General features: G+C 47.6%; 1 protein-coding gene across 2 annotated transcripts in view; it reads right to left on the bottom strand.

Annotated features, from left to right (window-relative positions):
- Positions 1-17,500, bottom strand: part of LOC101475413 (nucleolar protein 4-like) — a 111,088-nt gene that overhangs the window by 68,661 nt on the left and 24,927 nt on the right. The window contains exons 3-4 of one of the 2 annotated variants that reach the window (XM_076877932.1): positions 17,454-17,500; positions 14,846-14,952 (exon numbers count right to left, since the gene is read on the bottom strand). The exon at positions 17,454-17,500 is cut by the window's right edge and continues 65 nt beyond it. In XM_076877932.1, coding sequence (XP_076734047.1) covers positions 14,846-14,952; positions 17,454-17,500 — 154 coding nt within the window. Of the gene's footprint in view, positions 1-1,168; positions 1,663-14,845; positions 14,953-17,453 lie in introns of those variants that run through there. The other variant, XM_024806359.2, reaches the window with a different exon arrangement.

Genomic DNA, 17,500 nt, shown 5'->3' with positions numbered 1-17,500 from the left:
GAGAAAGGCGAGCGCCTGTGAGCGAGCGCGTGGCAACAGTGGGAAGGAACTCTGACCAGGAAGAAGAAGAAGCATGTCGTCAAGGGACAGAATATTTTGGACTGTCCTTCTGCTGTGAGGACAGCAGTGATGTCACCGCCGCTAATAAGATGTTAACCACACGTGTTTGAACGCAGTTTCCATGCAGCCATGTGATTGGTTAGAGCTGTGCAGGTGCATGTTTCACCTGTGCGCTCGGATGCTTTCAAGCTATTATAAAACATCAGTGAAATATTTGCACAGCAACATCAAACTGTGTGCGTGACGAGGATCAGCACGGTCAAAGCATAGCGCAGGAACGCCTCCATGATTTAAAACCAGCCAATCACAGCCCTGCTATCAGCTAACTGTTGTGCGGCTGTGTTAGATAAGATGAAAATTTACTGCCTCGCCACTCCTTCAAACCCACGCCCTCGCATCGTGTTCGTCAGCAGAGGGTCGACGGCCATCATGTGACAAGTTGAGCTGTTTAAGATTTCTCTGCACTCATAAACGACCACAGAGCAGGACGCCGAGCTCAGCGAGCTGTGAAACACCTGCAGGCTCAAATACAACCCGATCATAAACACCAGCACCTCTGTGGGGGGGGGGGGGGGGGCTTAGCCCCTGTGGACTCGCCCCTGCTGTAAGGTAAAGGTTATACCACGTGACACGCCAGGAGACCGTCCCACAACCTCAAACCTGCCCGTCATCATGGAAGCCAGCAGACTGAAGCCCGGTCAGTGCTCACTGTCATCGATCGATCGATCAGATAATTCATTTATTTCAACGTTTTGTAGCAAAGCAGGTGAACATGAGAGTCCGAGCTCACGAGGATTCTGAGGCTTTCATTCACGCGTGATCGACACATCGACGCTCCGCTGACACGCGTCACTCACCGTTAGTCACCGTGTGCGGGTGCTCGGTCATTCCGCTCAACCCGCACGCACGCACAGACGTAAACACACGCGCACGGGAGCGTGTGCGCGGTCACCGGCTGCACGTGCGTGGCACCGGGAATATCACCGACCCCCCCTCCCCTCCTGCCGCAGGACGCTCCGCGCAGTCCCGGGGAGCATCCCGGGTTCAGACCGCTAACCGGGACCGGAGTAATCCGCGGCTCGTAAACAAACACCTGCAGCCCGCTCACCTTCTCTCCTGCGCCCCGGGAACGTCCTCCTCCGCCGGCTCTCGGGCTTCTGTCTCCGGTTCTTCCTCCGCCTGCAGCACTGTCACATGCACTACTGCACCGGGAGGAGTGAGAGCGCACAGCGGGATCCTCAAGACTCACCGAGGCAAGCGGAGTGGGCGGGGCCACGCGCGGTTACGTCACAGCAGAGAGCGAGGGAGAGAGACCAAATCCGTCCTAACAATGGAGATCCGTCCGCTCCTCTCTCCGTCCACCCTTTGTTTTTCTCCCCGCCGACGATCCAGAACCGGCACCGGGACTCTGAGCAGGAGGCCGGAGGTCAGGAGGAGGTCTGCGGACTCCTCCACAGCCTCAGACCGTTCAGGGCAAAACGTAATCTCTAACATGAGGACACATCTGTGTCAGGCTGAGGAAAGACTAAAATATTCACGTTAATGTCCGTGAAATAAAGAAATGCTGCGTGGAGCAGAAGACACGCAGTTTCTGTGGTCCAGTACGGAGGCCCAACAGTGACAAACTAAACTCACTGACACGCAGACGCGAATTAAGGTGACTACACGGAGGCGAACCTCCGTGTGTGTGTGTGTGTGTGTGTGTGTGTGTGTGTGTGTGTGTGCGTGCGTGCGTGCGTGTATATATATATATATATATATATATATATATATATATATATTTTTAATATTTTTATTTTTTAATTATTGCTTTATGCAGGTTTGGTCACCCACGGCTCCTCTGCTGCCAGAATCGTCTCCTCTACTTCGCAATAACCAAAAATGAGCAGCAGGAAGAAACAGGTTTTTAAAATTTAAACAATAATAATAAATAATTAAAAACACTGTTAACTGGATACAAGCCATTTATGGAGCTTAAAGGTTCTTCAGAACAGCCAAAAACATGACAACAGACATGAAATCAGCGTGTTCAGTGGACACAGTGGAACATGTTCAAGTTACTCTCCAGCTGCTCGGAGGCAGTTTTAATAATAATCTTCATATTTCTGAACAAACACAAAGCAGGAAGCTTCATCTCTGTGGCACACTGACCTTTACTCTGAAACACACACACACCAACACTGTGCACACTCACAAATCAGCTGTGACAGCCACTGTGAGACAATCCTGCCACCTACAGGCAGAGGCTGGAACTGCAGCGTGATCCACACTGACAGGACACTGAGGCTTCAGCTCTACATGTATTCACTTTGTTTAATTTTTTTAATATAAATATATAGATGTAATATTAGTAGGAGCGCTCCTGCTGCCCTCAGTCTTATTTTTTAAATCACAGGCTGCTCCTTTGGTCGGTCAGGAGGAAAACAAAGGACAGACTGAACTCAGTGAAAAATGAACATTTATAAAATAATTCTGACATTTTTAAATCTTAGGGCGTTAAAAAAGGAAAACAATGCAAAGATAAATGTTAGCATACATAAATGTAATGAACACAACTTTGATGTTTCTATTAATTACATTAATTTAGGTCAAACTGAATCTTACACACTTTATTTTATTATTTGGGGGGGGGGGCAGCTTCAGCCCTCCGTACATTTATTGCCAGGTTCACTGTCGGAGTGTCGGAGCTGCTTCGCAGAGCCTGGAAACGGTTTGTGAGGAAAGCGTTGCTGCTCTTATATAAATATATAAATAAATATAAGGATATATATGATTGCGCTGTGCACTTACAGAGCGCCGGGGGGACTTTTTCTTGCATGTTTCCATGGCGATCGTACTTTAGTGGACAGTATACACCAGAGAGCGGGGCAGATGGTGAGAGGATAAGGCGCGATGGAGGTCAGGGGAGCCGCGAGGAAGAGGCTGAGCAGCACTTCACACATGACCTTTGGATCAGCGTGAAACCAGCAACAGCGAGAAGCTCGCTCTGAAAGCAGCTGGGCGGTGAGACAGGAAACACGCCGTGGATGAACACTCAGACTCTCGCTGAGTTATTTAGGTTGTTCAGCTTTTTGTTTAAGCCTCCTGGAAAGAATTTATCCTGTTTTTCATTTTTGCTGTTATTCACAGTTTAATGTCATAGTTTCATATTTATGTGTTTTCTCTCTGGCTGAGTCTATTCTGTGTTTGTACATGTTGGTGAATATTAATACCTCAGCTCTGCAGGTTTTGCTGTTTCATAACGGAGAACTTCTCAAACGAACGACGTTAATCACTCGCCACGTTATAGACTGTACATAAAAGACGGATGTAGCCACTGGTTTGACGGTATTTTTGTGACTATATTGGTAACGACAGGGTGGAGCGCTGGTACCATATAATTACACAGATACCTGCTCATTAGTGCTCAACAACGTCCAATCAAAATCCTAGACTCTCACTGTGCACCAAACTTGGAGCTCCGCCTTCTTGTTTGCTCTGTTAGCACGGTAACCTCACAGCAGCCGTGTTATGGGTCACATGATGTCATTAAAAAGGCTCCAACAGCACAAACATGGTGCAGACGTCCAGGTTAGCCTAGCAGCTACAGCCACCTGTCAGTCACAGAGGCCACGCCCCTAATACCTTAACCAGATGAGTTCCTGTACAGATGTTGAGGTGAAACTACAAACAGAGACAAACTGCATGACGGGGTGTGAAATATCAAATACATCCATTTATGATTAAACATCATTTTTTCTATGAAATAAGCTGAAAAATGACCGACTGAACAAACTGTTGCGACGGCAGACGGCGAGCGCCTGAGCCTGGTCAGCACACAGCGGCGGTGTTCATCATTAGACCCGCCCTTACAAACGTGCACACAGCATCTCAGACTCTACGCTCGATCACTGTAATAACACCGTTACTAAGAACAACAATGAAACAATGGCTTCAGTCCTCGTCCTCTCCAGGCCGGATGACACGAACGGCCTGATGTTGCTTCGTTACACCTGTCATAGGGGGGCGGGGCCTCAGGGATGGCGCAGCGGCTGATATCTCACCTGCGTTACACATTTATGCGACACGACTGGATAAAATCATTTCTGGTCAGTTTCTAACCAGCAGCTCTCGATTTTTCCTTCTGTGCTTTACAATTATGAAAGACCAACCCCCAACCTCCCCTCCACCCACACACAGACACACACGCACACGCACACACACACACATGCACACACGCACACAGACACACACGCACACACACACACACACACACACATGCACACAGACACACACGCACACACACACATGCACACACGCACACAGACACACACGCACACACATGCACATGCACACACGCACACAGACACACACGCACACACACACATGCACATGCACACACGCACACAGACACACACGCACACACACACATGCACACACACACACAGACACACACGCACACACACACGCATGCACACACGCACGCACACATACACACACGCACACACGCACACACACACACGCATGCACACACGCGCACACACACGCACACACGCACACACACACGCACGCACACACGCACGCACACACGCACACGCACACACGCACACACGCACACACGCACGCACACACGCACACACACGCACACACGCACACGCACACGCACACACACACGCACACACGCACACGCACACACACACACACACACCCCTCCTCCCAAAACTAATGAAATGTCTTTCCTCCTGAGGCAGCTGAAATAATGGGTGAAGACGGGGAAAGGGGGAGACCATAAATGATAATGAAGTACCTCATTCTCCTTTTTAATTCTTTCCTCCCCCTCCAACCTCCTCCTCTCCACCCCTCCTCCATCCTACCATCTACAAATTTTCTCATTTTTATTTCCACCTCCAGAGCCACCGCCCTGCCATCCCTCCATCCTCCTCCTCACCCATTTCTACATTGTGTGCAGTCACCCCCCGCACCTCCCCCCCTCCCGCCAGGAAGCATCCTGGGTAATTTCCTCCTCTTATTGAATTGGGATGGGGGGGTGGATGGAGGAAAGATAAAGGGCTGGGCAGATGAACGGAGGCTTGGGATGAGTGCTAATGGAGCTGCTGGAGGATTCACACATCTCAAATATGCAGTCCATCCTCCTCCTCCTCCTCCTCCGTCTTCTTCTTTCGTCTCTGGGGTAAAACTACAAATGCCCCCCTTCCCTCCTCACCCATCTTCCCTCACCCTCTCTCACTCACACTCATAAGAACGAGCCCAACAAAAGACTGCGACCTTCTTCTTCTATTTTTATATAAGAATGCTATTCAGCTGTTCACACACACACACACACACAAACGCACACACACACAGTGTGAACCTGATGCTCCCTCCTGTCCTATGTTATTTCTATAGGTGAGTGACTCATTGCTCCTCTATTCCTGTCTGTACTTCTGTTCCTCTGGGCCCAACACTATAATCACAGTCTCATCCTGCCACACACACACACACACACACACACACACACACACACACACACACACTGTCTGTTAAAACTTAACTCTTTCTGCGTCGCTGTCGCTCTGAGGTTGTGTGGATGTTTGCGCTCAGCAGCATTATAACACCTTTAACAGCTGATATTATTTTATTGGCATATAAGTGAAAATAACAGGAAGTGGATTTGAATGTGTGCAGAGGTTAGTGCAGCTTTACACCAGCAGGGGGCGACACCTGATCTCTCGGTAAACCTGATGCGTTGCTGGCTTCACGTCTACACTGACACAAAGAGAAACGTGCGTGCAGCTCTGCGTGCAGGAAGCGCACCGCCTTTGAGCACCGGTCAGCTGATGTCGTCACAGAGACTTCAGCGATAAGTTGGCGCTACCACGGAGACAGTCTGGCAATCACCTGCAATCTGTTGTTCACATTAACTCCTCCCAATCATGGGTTTAAAACTGACCGGAGACGCGAAGCTGCAGGACGGCGAGTTACCTGCAGAATGACACGGGAACACGAGCAGCTGGGAACCAGGCGCTACGAGCCGCATCGAGACTGGCTGTGACGTCACAGGTCGCTCTGAGGCTGACGGTGTTGCGCCTCCAGCTTTCTGAATCCCCCAAAAATTCAGTGCAATCGCTGCAAATTCTCCAGTTTTTCCCAGTCACGTGATCGCTTTGGAAAATATGTCCAAAAGGAGCTGCGGCCAACAGCTACGTTCAGCATCCACACAGCGGTCCCCTCCATCGGTGAAACGCTGCACACTGCCCTGTCAGGGCGGGCTTTTAGTCGGATTATATCTGCTCACACGAAGCCAACAGGAAATGCTGCACACGCTGTGGAAGCCTGAGAGCTCATTAAAAATCGTCTCCATGACCGACACGCAGGCACAGACGCTGATTATCGGCAAACAGCTTCAGATATCGGATCTGATATTGATCGCGGACCCAGATCACATCGAACTCGAACGGCCGGAGGCGCAAAACAGAAGCGGCGTGTTTTTATTGATCACAGGGCGATGCACGGCTGCAGATCGATGCGCGCCTGTTCACGCTGAAGCATTTACATTTCTTACTTTGCTCCCAAACCTCTGAAGCACGGACCAATAATTAGCCGCCGTCTGAGGGTCAAACTCACAGCGACTCCCCACAAAACCAACGAGGCCGCCGTCACATGGCAGAGTGCAGCAGAGGTCAAAGGTCAAAGGTTTGTAAAAGGAAAACATCAGAAAGGTTTTTAAAAAATTCAGCTAAAAACGATGCTGAGCGTAACCAAGGCAACAAACGTGTTTGCACGAGCTCGATAATGAGACGCCACGAACCAATGAAATGGCTCGGACATCACCGGCAGACCAGAGCGAAGCGGGAGTGTGTGTGTGTGCGTGCGCATGTGGATGAGGTGCCGTAATGGACATTATTACTGAAACGCTCTCACACACACTACTGAAACGCTCTCACACACACTACTGAAACGCTCTCACACACACCACTGAAACGCTCTCACACACACCACTGAAACGCTCTCACACACACCACTGAAACGCTCTCACACACACCACTGAAACGCTCTCACACACACACAACTGAAACGCTCTCACACACACACAACTGAAACGCTCTCACACACACACACAACTAAAATTTTAGCTCTCACACACACACACACAACTAAAATTTTAGCTCTCACACACACACAACTGAAATTTTAGCTCTCACACACACTACTGAAAAACCAAGACATTTCAGTTGAACAGGAAGTTCATTCTTGACAAGGAAACTGAAGGAAAAAGTGTTAGATTTCAAACAAACCACTACACAGATGTCTACTCAGCAACCTGTTAGTTAGGGGTGGGTTTTTATAATCGATTTATTGATTAAAATCGATTCTGGCTTTGGATAACGTGAAATCGATTCATTAAAATCCTGAATCGATTTTTTAATATAAATTTATTTTGCCCGAAATGCCAGAATCTCTGGTGAAACCTCACAAAATTTAAAATTAATATTTAGGGAAATCGAATTTTTTAAGTTGCACCAAATACATTGTGTGATAGGGCATAGAAAAAAAAGATGTTCTAGGGTTTCATTTTCATCAGTACAAAAAGAACACTGATCCACCTCAAAGCCAAATCTCTTTTTTTAGAAATTCTGCCACAGTATTAGTTTTGTTTAAAGTGTGTTTCTTTAACTTTAGGTAGAATAGGCTATTTCATAAATTTTTAGTATGCTTTATCCAGTGTATATGAAATAACTAAATTAGAACCATGCCATGTCACCATTCTGTTGTAACTATGAAATATTTTGTCTTTGAAGAAACTACTAACAAATTTCTTATTGCATTTTTATCAAACAGCTGACATTGCCCTAGCAATAAATTTGGGAGCACTGATGAGAAATTATTGTATATCATAAAAATTTTAATCAAATGAAGCAGAGGCAGTGGGACCAGTTCACAAAATTTGTTATATTCTCTTTGAGAACAGTTTAGACAATATTTTTCTGAAAAGTCTGTGTAACTTAGAATGACACCGTTATCATCCAACAAATCTGTTATGAATATATTTTTGTTCAAACCAGTCACTCTTGAAAATTGATTTTTGATTAAGTGTTATTACCCTATTATTCCATAAGGTTGAATTATGGGGAGAAGTTGTGGGTAAATCTCATTTTCCCAAAAATGCAACGTCTGTTTTGGAAAGTTTGATATCTTTATGGGGATTTTATTTTCCGCAAAATCACATTTCAAAATAAAGTCTAATCCTGTATACTATTTTATTAAACAAGAATCATGGGATGTGGAGCTAAGTAGAGTCTGGCTGTGACAGACAAGATTTTAACCATTTAATTCTAAGGGTGCCAACCATAAATTCCAATTCTGGAGTTTTGATACCACCTTTATTGTCTCCCTTCACAAGCTGAGATCTTTCTATGTAATGGGTTTTATTCCTCCACAAAAATTCGAACACATTTCTATTTATGGTTTTCATGGTATTTATCGTTTTTTTATTTTTATATCGTTTACGTGGCGCAAAAAAGGTTGGGGACTGCTGTACTAGCAGGTTGCTGAGTAGAAATCCTTGTAGTGTTTTGAAATATACCACTTTTTCCATCAGTTTCCTTGTCAGGAAACAACTTCCTGTTCAGCAGAAATGCCTCTGGTTTCAGTGGTGTGTGTGAGAGCGTTTCAGTAGTGTGTGTGAGAGCGTTTCAGTAGTGTGTGTGTGAGAGCTAAAATTTCAGTAGTGTGTGTGTGAGAGCGTTTCAGTTGTGTGTGTGAGAGCATTTCAGTAGTGTGTGTGAGAGCGTTTCAGTTGTGTGTGTGAGAGCATTTCAGTTGTGTGTGTGTGAGAGCGTTTCAGTTGTGTGTGTGAGAGCGTTTCAGTTGTGTGTGTGTGAGAGCATTTCAGTTGTGTGTGTGTGAGAGCGTTTCAGTTGTGTGTGTGAGAGCGTTTCAGTTGTGTGTGTGTGAGAGCGTTTCAGTTGTGTGTGTGAGAGCATTTCAGTTGTGTGTGTGTGAGAGCGTTTCAGTTGTGTGTGTGAGAGCATTTCAGTTGTGTGTGTGTGAGAGCGTTTCAGTAGTGTGTGTGAGAGCGTTTCAGTAGTGTGTGTGAGAGCGTTTCAGTAGTGTGTGTGAGAGCGTTTCAGTAGTGTGTGTGAGAGCTAAAATTTCAGTAGTGTGTGTGTGAGAGCGTTTCAGTTGTGTGTGTGAGAGCATTTCAGTTGTGTGTGTGAGAGCGTTTCAGTAGTGTGTGTGAGAGCATTTCAGTTGTGTGTGTGTGAGAGCATTTCAGTTGTGTGTGTGAGAGCGTTTCAGTAGTGTGTGTGAGAGCGTTTCAGTTGTGTGTGTGAGAGCGTTTCAGTTGTGTGTGTGTGAGAGCTAAAATTTCAGTAGTGTGTGTGTGAGAGCGTTTCAGTTGTGTGTGTGAGAGCATTTCAGTTGTGTGTGTGTGAGAGCGTTTCAGTTGTGTGTGTGAGAGCGTTTCAGTAGTGTGTGTGAGAGCTAAAATTTCAGTAGTGTGTGTGTGAGAGCGTTTCAGTTGTGTGTGTGAGAGCGTTTCAGTAGTGTGTGTGAGAGCGTTTCAGTTGTGTGTGTGAGAGCGTTTCAGTAGTGTGTGTGAGAGCGTTTCAGTTGTGTGTGTGAGAGCTAAAATTTCAGTAGTGTGTGTGTGAGAGCTAAAATTTCAGTTGTGTGTGTGTGAGAGCATTTCAGTTGTGTGTGTGTGAGAGCTAAAATTTCAGTAGTGTGTGTGTGAGAGCATTTCAGTTGTGTGTGTGTGAGAGCATTTCAGTTGTGTGTGTGTGAGAGCATTTCAGTTGTGTGTGTGTGAGAGCTAAAATTTCAGTAGTGTGTGTGTGAGAGCATTTCAGTTGTGTGTGTGTGAGAGCATTTCAGTTGTGTGTGTGTGAGAGCATTTCAGTTGTGTGTGTGTGAGAGCGTTTCAGTAGTGTGTGTGAGAGCGTTTCAGTAGTGTGTGTGAGAGCGTTTCAGTTGTGTGTGTGAGAGCATTTCAGTTGTGTGTGTGTGAGAGCTAAAATTTCAGTAGTGTGTGTGTGTGAGAGCGTTTCAGTAGTGTGTGTGAGAGCGTTTCAGTTGTGTGTGTGAGAGCGTTTCAGTAGTGTGTGTGAGAGCGTTTCAGTTGTGTGTGTGAGAGAGCATTTCAGGTGTGTGTGTGTGAGAGCGTTTCAGTTGTGTGTGTGTGAGAGCATTTCAGGTGTGTGTGTGTGAGAGCGTTTCAGTAGTGTGTGTGTGAGAGCGTTTCAGTTGTGTGTGTGAGAGCGTTTCAGTTGTGTGTGTGAGAGCGTTTCAGTTGTGTGTGTGTGTGAGAGCGTTTCAGTTGTGTGTGTGAGAGCATTTCAGTAGTGTGTGTGTGTGAGAGCGTTTCAGTTGTGTGTGTGAGAGCGTTTCAGTTGTGTGTGTGTGAGAGCGTTTCAGTTGTGTGTGTGAGAGCGTTTCAGTTGTGTGTGTGAGAGCTAAAATTTCAGTGGTGTGTGTGAGAGCGTTTCAGTTGTGTGTGTGAGAGCGTTTCAGTTGTGTGTGTGAGAGCGTTTCAGTTGTGTGTGTGAGAGCTAAAATTTCAGTGGTGTGTGTGAGAGCGTTTCAGTTGTGTGTGTGAGAGCGTTTCAGTTGTGTGTGTGAGAGCATTTCAGTTGTGTGTGTGAGAGCGTTTCAGTTGTGTGTGTGAGAGCTAAAATTTCAGTGGTGTGTGTGAGAGCGTTTCAGTTGTGTGTGTGAGAGCTAAAATTTCAGTGGTGTGTGTGAGAGCGTTTCAGTTGTGTGTGTGAGAGCGTTTCAGTTGTGTGTGTGAGAGCTAAAATTTCAGTGGTGTGTGTGAGAGCGTTTCAGTTGTGTGTGTGAGAGCGTTTCAGTTGTGTGTGTGAGAGCATTTCAGTTGTGTGTGTGAGAGCGTTTCAGTTGTGTGTGTGAGAGCGTTTCAGTTGTGTGTGTGAGAGCTAAAATTTCAGTGGTGTGTGTGAGAGCGTTTCAGTAGTGTGTGTGAGAGCATTTCAGTTGTGTGTGTGTGAGAGCGTTTCAGTAGTGTGTGTGAGAGCGTTTCAGTTGTGTGTGTGAGAGCGTTTCAGTTGTGTGTGTGAGAGCGTTTCAGTAGTGTGTGTGAGAGCGTTTCAGTTGTGTGTGTGAGAGCGTTTCAGTTGTGTGTGTGAGAGCGTTTCAGTTGTGTGTGTGAGAGCGTTTCAGTTGTGTGTGTGAGAGCGTTTCAGTAGTGTGTGTGAGAGCGTTTCAGTAGTGTGTGTGAGAGCGTTTCAGTTGTGTGTGTGAGAGCGTTTGAGTAGTGTGTGTGAGAGCGTTTCAGTAGTGTGTGTGAGAGCGTTTCAGTTGTGTGTGTGAGAGCGTTTGAGTAGTGTGTGTGAGAGCGTTTCAGTTGTGTGTGTGAGAGCGTTTCAGTTGTGTGTGTGAGAGCGTTTCAGTAGTGTGTGTGAGAGCGTTTCAGTTGTGTGTGTGAGAGCGTTTGAGTAGTGTGTGTGAGAGCGTTTCAGTAGTGTGTGTGAGAGCGTTTCAGTTGTGTGTGTGTGAGAGCGTTTCAGTAGTGTGTGTGAGAGCTAAAATTTCAGTGGTGTGTGTGAGAGCGTTTCAGTTGTGTGTGTGAGAGCTAAAATTTCAGTGGTGTGTGTGAGAGCGTTTCAGTTGTGTGTGTGAGAGCGTTTCAGTTGTGTGTGTGAGAGCATTTCAGTTGTGTGTGTGAGAGCGTTTCAGTTGTGTGTGTGTGAGAGCGTTTCAGTTGTGTGTGTGTGAGAGCATTTCAGTTGTGTGTGTGTGAGAGCTAAAATTTCAGTTGTGTGTGTGAGAGCGTTTCAGTTGTGTGTGTGTGAGAGCTAAAATTTCAGTGGTGTGTGTGAGAGCGTTTCAGTAGTGTGTGTGAGAGCGTTTCAGTAGTGTGTGTGAGAGCGTTTCAGTTGTGTGTGTGAGAGCATTTCAGTTGTGTGTGTGAGAGCGTTTCAGTTGTGTGTGTGTGAGAGCGTTTCAGTTGTGTGTGTGTGAGAGCATTTCAGTTGTGTGTGTGTGAGAGCTAAAATTTCAGTTGTGTGTGTGAGAGCGTTTCAGTTGTGTGTGTGTGAGAGCTAAAATTTCAGTTGTGTGTGTGAGAGCGTTTCAGTTGTGTGTGTGTGAGAGCATTTCAGTTGTGTGTGTGTGAGAGCTAAAATTTCAGTTGTGTGTGTGAGAGCGTTTCAGTTGTGTGTGTGTGAGAGCTAAAATTTCAGTGGTGTGTGTGAGAGCGTTTCAGTAGTGTGTGTGAGAGCATTTCAGTTGTGTGTGTGTGAGAGCGTTTCAGTTGTGTGTGTGAGAGCGTTTGAGTAGTGTGTGTGAGAGCGTTTCAGTAGTGTGTGTGAGAGCGTTTCAGTTGTGTGTGTGTGAGAGCGTTTCAGTAGTGTGTGTGAGAGCGTTTCAGTAGTGTGTGTGAGAGCGTTTCAGTTGTGTGTGTGAGAGCGTTTCAGTTGTGTGTGTGTGTGAGAGCGTTTCAGTTGTGTGTGTGTGAGAGCGTTTCAGTTGTGTGTGTGTGTGAGAGCGTTTCAGTTGTGTGTGTGTGTGAGAGCGTTTCAGTAGTGTGTGTGTGAGCTAAAATTTCAGTAGTGTGTGTGAGAGCGTTTCAGTTGTGTGTGTGAGAGCGTTTCAGTAGTGTGTGTGAGAGCGTTTCAGTAGTGTGTGTGAGAGAGCGTTTCAGTAGTGTGTGTGAGAGAGCGTTTCAGTAGTGTGTGTGTGAGAGCGTTTCAGTTGTGTGTGTGTGAGAGCGTTTCAGTTGTGTGTGTGAGAGCGTTTCAGTTGTGTGTGTGTGAGAGCGTTTCAGTTGTGTGTGTGTGAGAGCGTTTCAGTTGTGTGTGTGTGAGAGCGTTTCAGTAGTGTGTGTGAGAGAGCGTTTCAGTAGTGTGTGTGTGAGAGCGTTTCAGTTGTGTGTGTGTGAGAGCGTTTCAGTAGTGTGTGTGAGAGCGTTTCAGTTGTGTGTGTGAGAGCGTTTCAGTTGTGTGTGTGTGTGAGAGCGTTTCAGTTGTGTGTGTGAGAGCGTTTCAGTTGTGTGTGTGAGAGCGTTTCAGTAGTGTGTGTGAGAGCGTTTCAGTTGTGTGTGTGAGAGAGCGTTTCAGTAGTGTGTGTGAGAGCGTTTCAGTTGTGTGTGTGTGTGAGAGCGTTTCAGTTGTGTGTGTGTGTGAGAGCGTTTCAGTTGTGTGTGTGTGAGAGCGTTTCAGTAGTGTGTGTGAGAGAGCGTTTCAGTAGTGTGTGTGTGAGAGCGTTTCAGTTGTGTGTGTGTGAGAGCGTTTCAGTAGTGTGTGTGAGAGCGTTTCAGTTGTGTGTGTGAGAGCGTTTCAGTTGTGTGTGTGTGTGAGAGCGTTTCAGTTGTGTGTGTGAGAGCGTTTCAGTAGTGTGTGTGAGAGCGTTTCAGTAGTGTGTGTGAGAGCGTTTCAGTTGTGTGTGTGAGAGCGTTTCAGTTGTGTGTGTGTGTGAGAGCGTTTCAGTTGTGTGTGTGAGAGCGTTTCAGTAGTGTGTGTGAGAGCGTTTCAGTTGTGTGTGTGTGTGAGAGCGTTTCAGTTGTGTGTGTGAGAGCGTTTCAGTAGTGTGTGTGAGAGCGTTTCAGTTGTGTGTGTGTGTGAGAGCATTTCAGTAGTGTGTGTGAGAGCGTTTCAGTTGTGTGTGTGTGTGAGAGCGTTTCAGTAGTGTGTGTGAGAGCGTTTCAGTTGTGTGTGTGTGTGAGAGCGTTTCAGTTGTGTGTGTGTGTGAGAGCGTTTCAGTTGTGTGTGTGAGAGCGTTTCAGTAGTGTGTGTGAGAGCGTTTCAGTTGTGTGTGTGAGAGCGTTTCAGTTGTGTGTGTGTGAGAGCGTTTCAGTTGTGTGTGTGTGTGAGAGCGTTTCAGTTGTGTGTGTGTGTGAGAGCGTTTCAGTTGTGTGTGTGTGTGAGAGCGTTTCAGTTGTGTGTGTGAGAGCGTTTCAGTTGTGTGTGTGTGAGAGCGTTTCAGTAGTGTGTGTGTGAGAGCATTTCAGTAATAATGTCCCTTACGGCACCTCATACATGTGTGTGCGTGTGTGTGCATGTGCGTGTGTGTGCATGTGTGTGCGCGTGTGTGTGGATGTACTGGCATACCAAAGTAAATCAGCACTTGAATGTGTGTTTCTGTCTCCTCAGCTAATTAACCCGACGCTCGGCTTAATTGAAAAGGGCTCAGCCCTCGATTCCCCTTATCTAACACACACACACACACACACACGTGAGCTATATGACTGTCAGCGAGTGTGTGGTATTGATAGAGGTGTTGGAACAATGTGGAATGAAGCAGTCGCAGCCCCCACCAGCTGAGGGTGAAGCTGATGATGGAGCTCCGCCCTGTTATGTTTCCTGACTGTGGACGTCATCATTCAGTCGAATCCAATTATCGACTCTACGCTGAAATATGATCAGGAGGTGAATGACTGGAATTAGTCTGGACCGCTGCAGAACTCCGTTCCCAACACGTTCAAACCAAAGTGACCATTAACCATTCAACGTCTTCCAGGTCACCCAGCAACACACCTACAGTTAGAGGCGGGGTTTGTTTAACCATGTGAAAAAGTCTCCGTTTCTACAGCAGCTTCAAAGGCAGGTGTAAAGGTCGACATGCGGAGGGGAAATAAGAGAAGAGACGGCGTGACGCAGACAGACAGGAAGCTGACAGAGCCACAGGATGTGATGTAACCTGAAAAAACCAGAACGGCCGGAGAAGAGATGAGGCGTGAGATCGTGCAGACGGGAGGAGTGTTCCTGCGGAGGGATGGGTGCTCGACCTCCCAGAATTCCTCTGTAACGTCTCCTCTCACGCACGCAAACACACCACTGTCACGTACCTTAGTGCTGCTGATGCTCTGCAGCTTCATCTGCTTCATGTAGGTGGTGGTGAGAGGCACGTTGTAGTCAATGACCTCTGACACCTGAGGGCTTGGCCTGTCGTTCTCTGTAGAGGAGAGGAGGAGCCATTAGGACGCACGCAGGATCACCGAGAGACGAGTCCTGCTCTGATATCTGTTCCTGTGCTTCTAACAGCGAGCTCAGTGTGTTGTTTACACGCTTGGGTCTGGATGATGTCACAGAAATCAGAAGGAAGCTGTGTTAAAGGGGGAGGAGCTAGAGCAGCTTGTTTCAGTCAGATGATCAGGCTCAGCGTGAGAAAAAGAAGGATTATTTTGGACTGGGAGTCATGCAAAGCTGCTCTCAGAGAGTCCGGGGATAAAGACACGACCCTTCGTCCTCCCGAGGGGAGAAATGAAACCCGATTAAAGCAGCCGAAGAAGAAGTGAGAGAGTCAGTTTGTAATGTTCCTCCTCCAGCCGTGCTCGCACTCATTCAGGACGTGTCTAACATCTGGAGGCATGAGCGGCGATCAAATCAATTGGGGGGTACAGCGACCGCCATTTTTAAAACGGCTCAGATATTTGCATTATACTGATTTACTGTCGATCCATAATCTGTGTCACACACACACACGCACACACTCACACACACACACACGCACGCACACACTCACACACACACACACGCACGCACACACTCACACACACACACACACGCACGCACACACTCACACACACACACACGCACACACTCACACACACACACACACGCACGCACACACTCACACACACACACACGCACGCACACACTCACACACACACACACACGCACGCACACACACACACACACACGCACGCACACACACCTTTATGCTGTGTGTTTAGTGACTCCCACTAAAGTTCAGCTGTGAATTATTTAATGCAATTAATCAGTGCAGAGCGGGACACAGTTAATTGACACTGACAGCAGCAGGACCACCGTGTGTGTGTCTGTGTGTGTGTGTGTGTGTGTTTAAGAGAGTGTCAATCTGTGAATGTGTGTCGGGGTGAAGCCTCACCCCCGCTAGGCAGGAAGGCAATTAGCAATTTTCCCTCTCCGAGAGCCATCCAGCGTCAGATACACTCCGTGTGTGTGTGTGTGTGTGTACAGGTATTACCATCTTTGTGGGGACAGACAGCGCTCATGGGGACCCGGTCTGGGTCAGGTGTTCATTTTTGATGGTTTGGGTAAGCGGCTGGGAAAGCATTATGTCAATGAGATGTCCCCACAAGGATATAAATACAAACGTGCGTGCGTGTGTGTGTGCGTGCACGTGCGTGCGTGTGCGTGTTGGGATTCACGGGTCTTGCTCTGAGAATCAGTTGGACGCTGTGACTGGGAGGTTGTTGCTGCACAGAAACTCGATGGGTGAAAGTCGCTGTGATGGCGTCCGTTTGCTCCTCTAATCCACAAACCTGTCAGGACTCCTCTTCACACCCCCACCCCACTCCTCCCCAGACTCTGTGGAAAATGAGCGTTTCCAGGCCCATTTTCTTTGTTAAAGCCATTAATTAGGCTAATTGAGGAGAGAGACGGGACAATCCAATGACTCCTCGATTTAATGAAGGGAAGACGGCAGAAGGGGAAAAATGGGGGAAGGGATGGAGGAAGGGTGAAGGGAGGGATGGGACAGGAAGCCAGCAGCAGTGGGGGAGGATAGAAGAGCTCGAAGCCGGATGGATGGATGGAGGAAAGACAGAAGTCTTCTGCAGCACGCACATGATCAGGAGAAGTGTAACGCTCCCTGCTGCAGAAGCATTCAGAGCTTTAAAGCTGTGTGTGTCTGTGAGCGCACAGGTGAGCTTCAGAGCAGAAAAGCTGCTCCTGCTGATGGACGCTTCATCTGTGCACTACTTCGACACGCTCGGGTGTTTCTGTGTTCCCGTGCGCACTCTGGCGTTTTGTATTTTAGCCGTGTGAGGCTGATGTAAGTGCGACAAACATCTTAAAACTTTAACCAGCGTCTGCTGAGAAGGTGAAGCTGTGTTTATTCACAGAACAGATGCTGGAGACTGGAGGCGGCACAGAACGTGAGGAATGTGGACGTCCGCGTCTCTCTGCGGACTTCTCGGCCTCGGCCGTCTCATCGCTTTCGTTTCTCGTCTCTGAACCGAAGCAGTAAGAGTCAGACGCTGTCACGATTTTTCCCCACAGCGCAAAAATGTTTTAACACGAGCGTTTCCATCGTGAAGCGGCTCCAGCTCCGTTTGCTCTTTACACCTCGTGTTTGCATTAAATTGGCTTTGTGGTGAGAAGAAAGATTTCCTGCATGCATGCAGCGCTGCGAGTAGCAGCGAGAATCTCGGAGTGTTTGTTTTTATGTCTAATTGGGCGGCTGCAGAGGCTTCAGAGCCGCCGTGAGCAGCTCCTCATCAGCGTGACGGACAGGCGCCTGCTTTTCAAACTCCAGACATTTCCCTCAGTTCTTAGAGGCTGTCGGCACAGGAGGACAAATCTGGCGGTGCACAGCACGAGGCTCAAACATGAACTTTCCCCGAGCCTCGTCCTCCCGTGCTCCTGTGTTTCAGCTCTGCAGCTCAAACCCAGGGGAGACGCCGTTTGTACCTTTGCAGTCCTGCGTGGTGGTGCTGATGTGCATCCTCTTCTGACAC

This window comes from Maylandia zebra, linkage group LG20 (genome assembly GCF_041146795.1).
Source record: "Maylandia zebra isolate NMK-2024a linkage group LG20, Mzebra_GT3a, whole genome shotgun sequence".
Lineage (NCBI taxonomy): Eukaryota > Metazoa > Chordata > Actinopteri > Cichliformes > Cichlidae > Maylandia > Maylandia zebra.
The sequence above is the reverse complement of the archived record's forward strand: the minus strand, read 5'-3'. Positions and strand labels throughout refer to the sequence as shown.